At 34.2% G+C, this 13,521-nt stretch overlaps 4 protein-coding genes across 5 annotated transcripts; 1 reads left to right on the forward strand and 3 right to left on the reverse strand.

The window, feature by feature from the left end:
• Window positions 1–187: 187 nt before the first annotated feature.
• LOC106650425 (viral IAP-associated factor homolog) lies at window positions 188–1,736 on the reverse strand. The gene is made up of 5 exons (XM_014368411.2): window positions 1,702–1,736; window positions 1,233–1,374; window positions 935–1,163; window positions 656–864; window positions 188–577 (listed from the first exon to the last, which is right to left on the reverse strand). Exons 1-5 carry the CDS (start codon window positions 1,702–1,704, stop codon window positions 453–455), a joined length of 708 nt encoding a protein of 235 aa, XP_014223897.1. The 5' UTR covers window positions 1,705–1,736; the 3' UTR covers window positions 188–452.
• Window positions 1,737–2,109: 373 nt separating this feature from the next.
• On the reverse strand, window positions 2,110–6,536 carry LOC106650370 (protein PF14_0175-like). Of its 2 annotated transcripts, none has more exons than XM_014368327.2 (3): window positions 6,437–6,536; window positions 5,753–5,945; window positions 2,110–5,413 (listed from the first exon to the last, which is right to left on the reverse strand). In XM_014368327.2, exon 3 carries the CDS (start codon window positions 5,359–5,361, stop codon window positions 2,218–2,220), a length of 3,144 nt encoding a protein of 1,047 aa, XP_014223813.1. In that variant the 5' UTR covers window positions 5,362–5,413; window positions 5,753–5,945; window positions 6,437–6,536; the 3' UTR covers window positions 2,110–2,217. The 2 variants fall into 2 exon arrangements, with proteins under 2 accessions (XP_014223813.1, XP_014223814.1); XM_014368328.1 differs by lacking the exon at window positions 6,437–6,536 and adding an exon at window positions 6,041–6,130.
• A 633-nt stretch (window positions 6,537–7,169) lies between these two features.
• On the forward strand, window positions 7,170–8,059 carry LOC106650445 (40S ribosomal protein S28). Its single transcript, XM_014368433.2, has 2 exons — window positions 7,170–7,488; window positions 7,890–8,059. The coding sequence occupies exon 1, from the start codon at window positions 7,277–7,279 to the stop codon at window positions 7,472–7,474; it is 198 nt and encodes a 65-aa protein (XP_014223919.1). The 5' UTR covers window positions 7,170–7,276; the 3' UTR covers window positions 7,475–7,488; window positions 7,890–8,059.
• Window positions 8,060–9,747: 1,688 nt separating this feature from the next.
• LOC106650276 lies at window positions 9,748–11,767 on the reverse strand. Its single transcript, XM_014368204.1, has 4 exons — window positions 11,687–11,767; window positions 11,121–11,339; window positions 9,925–10,067; window positions 9,748–9,835 (listed from the first exon to the last, which is right to left on the reverse strand). Exons 1-4 carry the CDS (start codon window positions 11,765–11,767, stop codon window positions 9,748–9,750), a joined length of 531 nt encoding a protein of 176 aa, XP_014223690.1.
• Between the last annotated feature and the right edge of the window lie 1,754 nt (window positions 11,768–13,521).

The following is a 13,521-nucleotide window of genomic DNA, read 5'->3' on the forward strand; positions in this document are numbered from 1 at the left end:
GACGCTATACAAATTGGTTTTAAATTCCAAATTCGTATCCGTCTTCTTTAGCTAATTTTGACGATGTTAACGATAAAGATGCAATGTCAACTAGTTTTAAGATGTTAGTTTTCCAATGATACTGGTACGATCTGCTTTTGGTGTGAATTATGCAGTTGGTTTTATTAAAAATTTCAGTGAAAAAATATTTGTTTTTGTATATAATCAAGTGTTTATTGTCAGACGTGATTCAGTAAAAATCGATTGCGTTTTGAGATATATCTTCAATTTCATTGACTCGAATATTGTTGTAAATACATTTTTAAAAAACATAAACAAAACATAGAGAAGCACTTATTTTGGGTTACACAATGATGATATAATACTTTTTAAAGTGCATTATGTTAACAATGTTTTTAAAACTAATTTGAAGCAATAATTATGTTATAAAGTTTGATGAATTGTTAACAATATCACCAATCATTGGATTCAGCAAGATCTTCTAATTGCCTAAACAGAATATCTTGTACTTTTTTCTTTGGATCATCTTTAATATTTGTTGGGACAGCACCTATTTTTCCTAGCATATATTCTAGTTCTGTAACAAATATATTTTATATGAGTTCAAGTAGATGTTAGAAATGCTTTTGAATTATTGTTTTATCTGTTGACGAACCTTCCTCCGTTAAGTTCATTCCTCTTAACTCAATTGGTCCCACTATTTGACCCTGCATATTGCCATCACGATAAATGAATAATGTTGGCAAATGAGCATCTGGATAATTAGGAATACAGGTTGTTGATATGCTTTTTAAGAATTTAACGCTTGAGAATTTCAAAGCCAAAGCTTTCAAGTGCTGATTCACTAGTGAACACAAAGGTATTCTGAAATATTAACAGAAAAAATAAAACATAGTATTTAAAAATTCAATAGAAAACATTATCATTAACTTACCCTTGTTTATATAAATGTAAAATTACCCAGGTTCCTTCTGGAGCTTTATTAACTTCTTGGACATAGTCCTGTGCAGATATTTCATAGACGTCACCGTACTTGTTTTTCTGCACGAGTGCTTTCCATTCTGCTATCCTTTTTGCACGGAACTCTTGCAAGACTTTTTCATCTTCTTCATCTTCTAATTCATCCAATTCATCCAAAGTCGCATTTTCTAAATCTTTTTGGGCTATAAAAATTAAGTAATTAGTAAAAACACTGAATAAATTTTTATTTTTGTGATAAATAATATATTCACCTCTTCCAGTTCTTTCATTGATTGTATTTTCAAGAAGATCAACAATTTGATCTTCTGTAACTTCAGCTTCTTTCTTTTTTTCTGGTATAATACCTTTTGCTCTTAGAATATCATTCCATTGAGTATCTTCATTTGGATCTTGCTGATTTTGAAATAAAAAAATAATTATATACTCAAGTAATGAGGATCAACTCTTAATTTACTTATACATTTTACAATTAACTATCTTTTTGAAGTTATCTAAACTTAATAAATAAAAATTCAATTTTTGAAATAAAATTTAAAAAGCATGACAGTATTTTCGGAGTACAATCACACTTTGAAATTTATTCAAAAATTATCAAAAAAAAATCTTTTCGCACGCCGAGTCATCAGATGTATTTACCAAAAAAGGAATTTGTGACACATAGCTGATATATAAATAGACAACAAGAAAAATGATGTAGCTTTACAATAAAAAAAAACTTACCATTTTAATGTATTTTGATGATAAAAAATGTTTTAACGATTCCGAAAGTCACCTTATATAAAAAAAGGACTCGTGTTTCCCTCTCAAAATCTTTTATTTATTAAAAACTAAATGATAAAGTTTTATGTACACTAGAGTACCAAGCAGAAACGCAGCACTGTCGCGCTTGGTGAATCATGAATGAAATTATATTATAGAATGAGGTTAACTGCACGCTAAAAGAAAACAGTATGGGAACTAAATCGAGAGATATATATATTTAGAGTATTGCTTCAGACAGATCTATCGGTCTTATAGACGTGGATACTAAGTTTCTACGAGAATTCGCCAAAAATTTAATTTCTATACGTAATATATATTTGGTCATAAATCAGAGCGGAAAATTTTGAAAAAATGATATAAAATGCATCAGATGTAAAAATAGTTTTATTGTGGTTCACAATATGTAACAATTACTTTATTTCGTATTTATATGTACACACAATCAAGAATAATTATAGCTAGTATAAAAATTTATCAAAACTGTAATTGTTTTGGAACCACATGCTTATCCTTGATTGGTATATAATCTCTTGTAGGCTTCTTTGGTTCCAATGCTTTACTTTGTTGCTTTAACTGCTTCATCTTGTAACAAGAAATTGGACTTTTCTTCTTACTTAACATTAATAGAGACAGCTTTCTATTTAATGTGCTCCTTGTAACAGTTGCTTTACTTTTGACAATGAATGGCTTTTTAAAATAATCTGGAGGTCCATTTTCTTGGAGGTTTTCAACACTTTTTTCATCTGATGCTGCATTAGAATCTGAACCACTTGCATTTGTAATTGCTTTATTGTCATGATTTTTCAAGGTTTCTGATTTACTTAGTTTTTTGTTACTATCATTATTTTCAATAGCAGGTAAATTTATCATGTCTTTTATTTTATTTTTTTGTTCACTTAAGTTTTGAATCAGTCCAGAGGTCCAGGGAAATAGATTATGTATATCATTAAAATCATATTCATCATCTGAGATATCATCAAACGTTGTATCAGCATCCTTAAATGTTGCTATTTCTTTATTTGATTTTATATCATTTGAATCTGTGATTGAGTAGTCAGGAGAATTATTTGATTGTGCCTTTCCAGTTATGGTTGTGCATTCAGAATCTGTTTTTAGTTGATCATCTGAAATTTCTGTAATTTTCAAATTTTCTCTACCATCATCTTGTAAATTTTTATTCTCTATTATTTCATGTAAATGTAATACATCTGCAGGAGTTAATTCATTACTGATATTGCTATTATTGCTATTGATACTTTTTGTATCATCTTGTATATTTATAAATGAATTCAATTGATCATCTTCTTTATTTTCTAAAAGTTTCTTTGGGCTTTCTATTTCATAAGATGGTGTTTGATGTTTAATATTAAGAACAGCAGTCTGAGTAGATTCAGTTTGTGAATCTGAATCATAACTATCTGCTTCTGATTCATATATTTCTATCTCTTCTTCTTTGAATTCCTCTGAATGTACCATTGGTTTGACTGATACATCATCAATTTCATCAGTACAAATATTTCTAATATTTGTAGTTTCTAGTTCTGGAATATTACATTCCATTTCATTTTGTTTTTTCTTTAGAACATTCAAAGACTTTGATGATTTCTGACATACAGAAAATAGATCAACTTCTGATACATCAACTATATTATCGCTAGTTACATCAGGACTAGAATTTTTGGCATATTCAATAACATAATTTTTTTTATCATTCCCTTGCTCATTTAATTGCAACACCGGATATTTTTGATTGAGAGAAATTTCTTGCAATTTTTTTTCTTGTTTTTTTCTTAAAATCTCCCATATTTTAGAATGTTTTGAAGACTTAGAACTTGAAGATGAATCAAGGTCACTTATTTTTAAAATAGATGTATCATCGGAGTCTAAAGAATTATCTGTTATTTTATCATTACTGATATTACTTTCAGTTTCATTTGGTTTTAGTAAATCTGAATTATTATAATAAGATGAAGCTTCTTCAATGTAAGATTTAATGAAATCCTTTTTAACATCATCTACTAATTGATCAACAGAAATTTCTGAGTCTGAGTTCAAGTTTGGATTTTCAAAGTTGAACATATCATCGGTGTAACTCTTGATTTCCTTTATCTTCTCTGTATTGACATATTTTGAACTCATTAAATTATCAGTTTCAAGATTTTGAGTTATATCTGTAATACTGTCATCATTTTTAAAATCTGAATCCACTTTTCTTGAAGTCAATACAGATTTGGATTTTGGAAAATCAAACATTTCATCAGTAAATTTATGTAAATCTGCTACTTTGTATGATGTCTGATCTTTAGTTTTACTATCAGATAAGTTATGTGCATTACATTTCACATTATTTGACAAAACTGCATCATTTTCTTTTAGCCGTGCATTTCTCTTTTTAATCAAATTCAAAATTGAGCTTCTTTTAGTTTTTAATGGTGATTCAGATTTTTGAATTGATTCATCAGTTTTATCTGTGACAGTGTTGTCATTATTGACTTGTAGAAGCCTACGGTTTTCTCCTGAATTTTCATTCTTTATGGCAAAAAATGAATCATCGATTGTATCAACTAATGAACGTTTCTTTTTTGTCTCCTTAAACATTAATTCAACCTCAGGATCTAATTTGATTTGATCTAAATTGTTTTTAGAATTTTTAATTTTATTAATTTTAATCAATGTTTCATTTTCAGATCTTTCAAGTTGAGTATCATTAAAATGGCCATCATCAAAAATACATTTATCTTCAATTGAGTTTTGAATAAAATTCAAAAAGTAGGGGTCAGGTGAAGGAGCTGATTTGACAAATGCTTCTAATTTACTGTCATAATCTTGATTTTGAACTATAGAAAATTGTTCAAACTTTGTTACCTGAGGTATTGGATCATTTTCTTCCTTTTTTTCACTTTCTATTACTGACCAGTCAATTGGCTCCATACGTCCTCTTGAATCATAAAATTTAGTTCTATTTTTTACATCCACGATTGGTTGTTTCAGATGAAGTATGTTTGCATTTTTGTAATCTTCTAGAAACTCATCATGAGCAGATTCTTGAAATGAATCCATCACTGAAAAACCTGCATAGTCATTTTCAGTTTGTGATGATAAAGTAGTATCCTGACCTTCGCTACTAAGAGCTGTTTTATAATTTGAAGAACCATTTGAACCTCCACTGCTAGAACTATTTAAATTCGAAGAATTTATACTTGAATTTGGAGACTTGGATTGTGAGGAAAAGTTGCATTTATTTTCAGCTCTTTGTAGTTGAGAATGTTCATTGACATTCTTTCCACATGAATCATTCCTTTGATATTCAGATAAACTATGACCATTGTTAATATTTGGAGGAAAATACTCTTTCTCAGACGTACTTGAGTACTTTTTTTTACATTGCATCATAAGTAATTTTTCAGTAATTTGTGTTTTTTTGGCCATTTGTACTTGATTATTTGAATGTAAATCTGTCTTTCTTGGTCTGTGCGATGAATGTCTTTTATTTAATTCCTGAATTATCATTAAATTTTTAGATACTGTTTTCTCAGATTCTTCGTCTGAAGTAACATATTCTGAAACTTCGTTAGAGTTGTTTTGTTTTAGACGTTTAATTATTGAAAGGTTCTTCATGGCTGCTGTCTTTATAGCTACTATGTAGCTAAGACTGGAATGCTTTCAGCAGCTGTAAAAATTAAATGATATTTTTTTTCAGTAAGTATAAATTTAGGTTTTTATTTAAAAGAAAAGAACATTTTTTTTTTAAACTTCGTATTTACATCTACCAATGAATCAATCACGAAAAATTCAATATTCAATATTGAATGTATGAATTATCAATTACTATTTAAAACAATCCGATGTGGCATTGTCAGCCCTTTATTAAACAGTTGAACTTAAAATTATAAAATGGAGCATTGACAACCACTTGTTGTTTACAGCATTGACAAGGTTATGTTAAACGCATATTTCAATATGCGTACAAGCAGAAAAAGAGAGAAAAAGCAAAGAAATAATTAATTACCTTTTTTCAATTAGCTCAAATATAAATCCTTGGCTAATGAATAAAATAAGAATTTGCACGCTCGAAGTATAACTACGATACGTTCCGGCTCAATTGAGAGATCGGCATCGGGCCATCGAGTAAGTGGCAACTGGTGTGAGTTTGACGATAAAGCCGCCGGCCGCTGTGCTTTAGCCTCACGCGCGTGTTTATGCTAAAGACAAAGGATCGTATTATTTTATAAGTCGACTTGGTCGAAACGCTACAATTTTTTCACGTGGGGAAAAATGGCAATAAATGATGGCTTACAATTTTGGGATTTCATTTTGTGAATGAACAGACTCGGGAACGTGGGAGCATATTTTATGTGTAGGTCCTATATTTTCACGACGCCGAAAACTGGAATGTTATTGCATCGTGCATATTTGTTTGATGTGAATCTTTGTACAATTATTTTCTTTCAGAATTAAAAAATGGTTTTCATAAAAATCAAACGTTTGATTTGAATATTCGAAAAACAAAGCTTAAAAATAATAGCACTAAATTTAAACTTAGCACTATCTTCCAAACTTGAATAAGAAAAGTCAAGAGCGCTGCTCATTCACCGTAAAGTTACTTTATTGTTGCAAACTTATTTTGAATAAAAAAGTGGATACGAAATTCAATAAGGCTTTTAATTAGAAATAAAAGCTGTTATAGCTATACCTGAATTTTTTTACCATATACAAACAGCAAAGGTTGATCGAACATACGAAGCTATAACAAGCATTTGAGTAAGGTCAGACTCTGGAGCATTCAGCGTCATACAAATAGACCCACGTATAAATTACGCTCCTTAACGCTTTCGAGTGTTATCGCAGTTTCGAGAAATGCCACGCCATTATTATGATGTTTACTGCTTTACTGCTCGACAAAGCCAAGTTGCCACCAGATGCAACATCGTAAACAGATCCTATAGAGTGTTTCTGGTAGCAGTTTAATTTACTTTTTGAATATCTTAGGCCGTATGTCAAAACTACAGGCATTTATCGGTAACATAAACCTTACGAGCCATTTAAAAAAATGAATTAACTAATGATAAATTTTGAGAAGGTAAGCTATTCTTTCAATTTCTTTTGTTCGTTTTAGATATCATTTACGTGATCATTTAGAGGTTGAAATTATCGTCTAATTATAGAAAAATCATTTAATTTTCGCATTAGGATAATATATCTATTTATCCAAATGGTAAAATTTTCTTTAAAGTTAAAATAAGATATTTTAATTATTGAATTTTCTTATCTTTGATCAAATGAAAAGTTACACAAAGTTTAAAATACGTTATGCGTTTTCCTTCAATGGCGTTGATTATATCTAATCATTTGTAATTTTTAAATTTATTGTTCCCGCTTTGCGCCAGTAGTTGCGCCGGCAACACACAGATGACCCTTCAATCACTCTTTTTCCCGTGTGAGTTGCAACGCGCGGCGTGGCACGTGTTATTCCTCTCTCATTTTCTGATTTCTTTTGAGCACCACGCGTGTTTGAATCAAATAAACTATAACAATGGAGAAGCCCACAGTTTTAGCTCGTGTAATTAAAGTTTTGGGTCGTACTGGCTCACAGGGTCAGTGTACCCAAGTCAAGGTCGAATTCCTCGGAGAGGAAAACAGACAGATCATCCGCAATGTGAAGGGTCCAGTTCGCGAGGGAGATCTTCTGACTCTCCTCGAGTCTGAACGTGAAGCCAGAAGGCTCAGATAGATATGCTATTCAAAGTAAGTTTCAATTTTTTTATCTATGTTTATTTATAGTACTCTAACCTAAAACTCTCCTTTGGCTCGTGCTGTAACCCCTTGTTTTACATATTCGCACCCTTTGCATAAAATATTTATATGTAACAACTAAATTTCGTCAATTCTACGAATTTCAAAGTTGATACGCATTAAGTGTGTCATATTACAATTCAAATTGAATATGTATTATATTAATAGTCAACAGCTAGTGGTCAACTTGATTTGGTTTCATTCTGTTATAATACATGCGCATGCACAGTTCATTCAATAACAGTGCTTGACTTGATGATTTGTTACAATTTACTTCATTATTGATCAAAATTTAAAATTATTTTTTCAAATTATTGATCTTGTTACTAATTAATACATTTTTATTTTTTCAGATAAATATAAAATTACCAGCAATTGTTGTAACCTGGACCAAAAACTTGGAGGATAAATAGAACTTATTAGTAAAATTTGTAAAGAGTTTATTTAATGAGACTTGATCACAATACAATCATGAAAAACCAAGTGGTAGTTTAATGGAATAAACATTTGTTGGTAGCCCATATGAGCGACTGTGATTTTATGTTATTTAATACCTAATACTGCTATTTTTATTTCTGCAAAAAAATGCATTATATCAATAAAATATTGATCTATAAATATTATTTCATTTAATATTCAAAGAGTGTATCAAATATTTGAAAAAAAATCCTTAATACGTTTGATAAAACGGATGATAAATTTATTAAAAATTTCATATAACCAAGTTTGCCATCTGATATTCTATAAAATAATCTGGAAAAGAGCACTTCAGCAATATGACAGGTACAATAATTTAAGACTAATGTGAAATAATGTGTTCAATTTTTACTTTAACTTTCATAATTTGAATCATACTTAGTTGATATAGATAATATTTTTACAAGTATTTTAAAATTAGTCAAAATTAATTTGCCAAAAGTATATTAGCTTATTTTAATAACTTAATAATGAAAGATTTGCTTTAATTTTTAAAATAGAAAGACATTGCCTCATTTTCTATGACGTAACTTTTTAATTATGTCATAAATTTCCACAATTTTTATGTCAATTAAGTTTTAACTGACCTTTTACAATATTTGCTCAAATTATGCCAAAAAATTACTTGAATCTTACAGAAAAACAAAAACTTGAAAATCCTTTGTAACTTTTGAAATATTAAATTGAATGGGATGAAACTTTTGTGGATTTTATTCTAATAGAACATTTAAAAAAAAACATTAATATTAACTTTACGGATGAAATTAATTAAGAAAACTAGCTCCACATTATACAAAGAATAATAACTAGAAAAGTCGATTTTGAACCCATCACAAATCTTCCTCGATGATGCAGTATCAAAAAAGGGTGCTGTGCACTTATGCTCAATGAGAAACCATGCTAGTTCAAGCCTTCACATCGATGTAAATAAGTACATTTATCTCAGTGCATAAAGAAAATTTTTATTCAACATACGAATAAAAGGTGTACACATAAGTGAGCTCTGCATGCTTTGAATGTAAAAAAAAAAACAATCATAGAAACTTGCAGTGTACTCGCAACTTTTCGTTTCGTCGATAAAATGTCAAATGCATTAAAATATATTAAAATAAACTATTTCTTTGCATAAATTTTTAATGAAGAGCGTATCTAAACCATAATGTTATTGATATGAGAATGTAAACTTTTAGTTCAAAATATATACTGATTGAAAGTTGATAATAAGTCCAGTTTTATAGAATTTGAGTTGTAAATTTAATGAAATCATTTGAAGCTGCACGATTTATGAGTCAACATCTAGTCAAGACAAAAGTTTAATAAAAATTTACTAAAAAAAGAGAGGATAAAAGATAAAATCATTAGTACACTCAAATGAGAACTTGAAATTACTGTAGTACATCTGTAAGAACTAGAGAAAATCGGTATGTTGGTGTTCACCTAATTTCTTTATATCGTATGTAATAATCCGTCGGTGTCGATCAATCGGTAGTACTTACCAAAAAATCTTTAAGACGATTTTCCCAATCTTTTGTACAAGCAAATATTTTAACCGGAAGCAATCAAAGAAATTATAAATATTATTACGTGAAAAATTTTTTTATTCCAAGTTTACATGAATAAGCTAGATTTTCTTACAGTTATCTAAGTACAAAGATACGTATTTATTACGTGATTATCGTATAAAATTAATCGAATGCAAAAAATTACATTTGTGTATAAACAATAAACATGCACTTATATGAAAGCTTTGAGACGATCCTGTCTGATTTGCTCTTTATGTGCTGGTGGTACGTAAGGGTTCGTTTCTGGATCCAAGTTCAATCTATAAAAGTATATAAACGATTAAACATAATTGTCACGCGACGATTGGCAACAGTCGAGTGCGCATGAAATCTGAAAGAAAAAGCTTACTCGTAAAGTCGGGGCGCGCTGCCGCAGTCGACGTTGTACCACCAGTCGCAGGCGAACTCCTTCTGATTGAATATCGTGCCGTTGGCGCAGAGGAACGCCGCGCCCTGGTCACCCTCTCGGCCGTCGTGGCACACATGGTATACCTGCGGTGCACGCGATACGTTAATTCGCACGAGGCTTCGAGGCCATAATTACAAAGGAAAAATCGGTAACGTTGGCAGGCGCTACGATTAGCGGTTGGGGCAAAAGTATTTGTATAAGCGACTCGTTCATCGTGTTAGTATGGACTAAAAAAATATATTAATTGGATTAAAGTATAAAGCAGCTAGCTCGTATCACACGAAAATAATGAGAATTTAAATTATTTCGAAATAATAAAAGTTTACGTAATTCAAAAATACTTCGGAAATTGGCTGAGAATTGCTGGCGCTCGCAGCTCAATGGTTTCTCCGAAAGAATCAAACGTATTGTAATTTTGCCAACTGTTAAAACCGAATGTCAGCCACGGCTGGAAAAAAAACCCAACGAAAGTACATAGGAAATTTTCTCAACGTGTCGGTACACATTGGAAATGCCAGGCCTAAAACGACGAGGTGCGGCTCGTTTCATTGTCTCTCTTTCTCTCTCTCTCTGGTTGGTCAGTATTACTGCGTGGAGTATAGGTAGCAAGTAGCGATCGATTACAAAACAATCGCGTTTATGCACACGGCATTCTCTCATAATACACGTAGACTTCCTCGGGCTCGGATCGAGCTGCACGATTTATCCGCGAAAAATGGCATTGCGGCAGACTGCAACGATTAAAAAATGCTCCACGTTCGAGTGTATTGTTCGTATGACTTACAGCGGGACACGCGTTGCACAAATATATAACGTATACGATTCGGCATAAATTGAGCCGAAAATATTCACGCGCTGCGATACATACATTACTTGCGTGCAGGTAAATCAACGAGTGCGGCGAGAGTACGGTTAAGAAGAGGGGGTTCCCGTAGTGCAAATTCAGAGCTACAACGCATACACAGCAACACGGGGACAATAGATGGGTACGTTTACAGCCGAGTACAGACATGCATATATACGAACGGCGTGTGAAAGTCTCACGCGTGGCGGCCGTGTGCATATTATATATATAGGATACATGTATATTGGAATCGATGCCAGGCTGAAAAGTGCATTATCTTGTATAGGTATACCTGACAGCCGGTCTCGACGTTGGCGTACATGCCAGGCACGGCTGGCACATGGGCGCAGCTGAAGCTCGTCTGCGGGATCTCGTGGTAGAGCGGATAGTCCTGCCAGGGGATGCCGGGGATCTTGGCCAGGTCCTGCTTCTGCTCCTTCTTCCGCTTGGCGAAGTTCGAGATAGTCTGATGCAATCGGTACTCGCTGTCCAGTTGGCCCAGTGCGCCCTGCTGCGGTAATACGTTCGACGATTCAATTTTTTGTCTTTGCGCCAATGATTGTTTTAAATCAATATGCGAATCGCGAGACTAATTTGATCGAGCATGAGTTTGCGATATGTACGCAGCGATATTTTCTCAGTCAGCAGAATTTCATGCGTTACCTTTCGCTTTTCCGTCTCTCGAGTAACGCGCGTATAGCTTACGAGACTCTTTACGCGTGCAGTTTATACAGATCGCGGCTGCACGGCGTTTATAATATATGATATAATGCGCAATCGGTCGCGGCTCGATAACAACAAAACAATGTGCATTCGTACGCGCGAGAGTGAATCGATAACGATAGAATAGCTGCTTACTTGATGCGTGGACAATCCAGCGAGTATCATTAGGAGACTCGTGGCCAAGAGCTGGCCGAGCAATAGAGCACTGTTAGCCATATTTCGTGATTTTTTTTCTCGTATCTATATGTTACGTGCACGACTTGTACGGCATGCAGCGACGCATTCAAGTCGAATATTTGACGGATGAGTCGACGAAAGGAAAAGTCGCACGACGCAGCCGCCTCGAGATTAGGCCGCGATCTCGCGCTCTGCTCGAGAAAAACTGGAGCGCTAAGTGCTCGCTGGCTACGGCTGCTGCTGCTGCACTTGGTCCCCTTTGGTAAAAGCAACGCAGGTAGCTGCGTCATTCACTCTCTGTACAGTAGTAGTAGTAGTGTAGCCCGCGAATTATGTCACTTTTTCGCGATCTATACGCGCGCGGGCAGGTATACGCGCGAGCCGCGGAGAAAGTCCTCGATATATATAATGTATACGAGACGGCGTGCGTTTTGTTTGTGTTTACCTCTCGGCCGATGCAACGCGTCTATATACCTCGAGCTCGGAGAGAGATAGAGAGACTCGTGCACTTTGCTATTATGGCTTTACGCGCGTGTGTAGTGTGTGTGTGTCGGTATATTTCACACTCCCACGCAGGTACTATATACCAGCGCGATTCGCATAGCCGAATTATCAATTCACGCGCAGCTGTGCGACTGACCTTTTCCTCTTTCCCGCGGATCCTTATCGCCACCGCAGCCCCGACGTTACACACAAACAGCAAAACGTCTCTCAGCCGTGTGCCGTGCTGAGCATTCTATGACGCAACGACTCGATGACTGAAGGCGTGCTGCGCTGCTGCTGTTTAAATGCACTCCACTCTCTCTCTACTGTATAAAATAAAGGTCCATTTTTACGAGTCGAGCGCGCGCGCGATATCTCGGCCGCAAGATCAATGCCGCGCGCGTCTTAATTGTGCCACGCGATTGCCTGAGCTGCTGCAGTGGAGCCCCTTATGAACTGCTTACTTGTACCGCAGACAACATTATGGTCGTTTCCTGTTGCGCTTACCGTGATAATAGCCGGGCTCATTTTCTCTATGGAAAACCGAACACTCGGAGCTACACACAAAGAGTTATTTCGTCGAGATGACTTTGCACATTCGCGATTCGAGTCGTTTGTCAAATTTTTCGCATTCTTCGTGCGTGCCGCAGAGACGAGTTTTCAGGCGCGTTTTCTCTTGGAATGAAATTTTTCGAATTTGGACTTTTATTCGTTTATTTTATTCCGTCTCGAGCGTCGTTTCATTAGCGAGCGGCATCCTTTTCGTTTACATATCGCCGCAGCTGTTTTTTCGCCTTTATACGTACATGCGCAAAATACCATTATGCAGCCGTAAAGTCGAGCCGTGCGCGCACGACTGCTTTCTAAAGTAAAAGTCGCGCTTCTTTTCAAAACACACATACACACACACACATATGCACTTACGCAATGCAAGCCAAGGCGCGACGATTAATCGACGTGTACGCATACATATATGCAGGCGGCGTCTGAGACTGGATGTTTCCAGAAAATGATAAAAACGTGCTAGAAAAAATGTACGTGTACGCAGCTGTAGACTAATTTGTTGGGTGCATATGAAAATCTACCGGCTCTAATCTCTCGAATCTGTCATTAATCTCTCGAGTCCGCGAGTCGTGCGTATAACGCGTTACTTTGACGCGTATATCAAACGCGTACAAGTCGAATGCACGACGCGTTGCGCTGCTGCTGCTCTTATTAAAATATTACAATGAGCATTGCGAAAGCTCGTCATGTTACTATTTATATATATTTAGTATCTACGTAGTCGCGATCTGTGCACTTGGTATCGG

The sequence above is a fragment of the Trichogramma pretiosum genome, unplaced genomic scaffold (assembly GCF_000599845.2).
Source record: "Trichogramma pretiosum strain Unisexual culture from Peru unplaced genomic scaffold, Tpre_2.0 scaffold5, whole genome shotgun sequence".
Classification (NCBI taxonomy): Eukaryota; Metazoa; Arthropoda; class Insecta; order Hymenoptera; family Trichogrammatidae; genus Trichogramma; species Trichogramma pretiosum.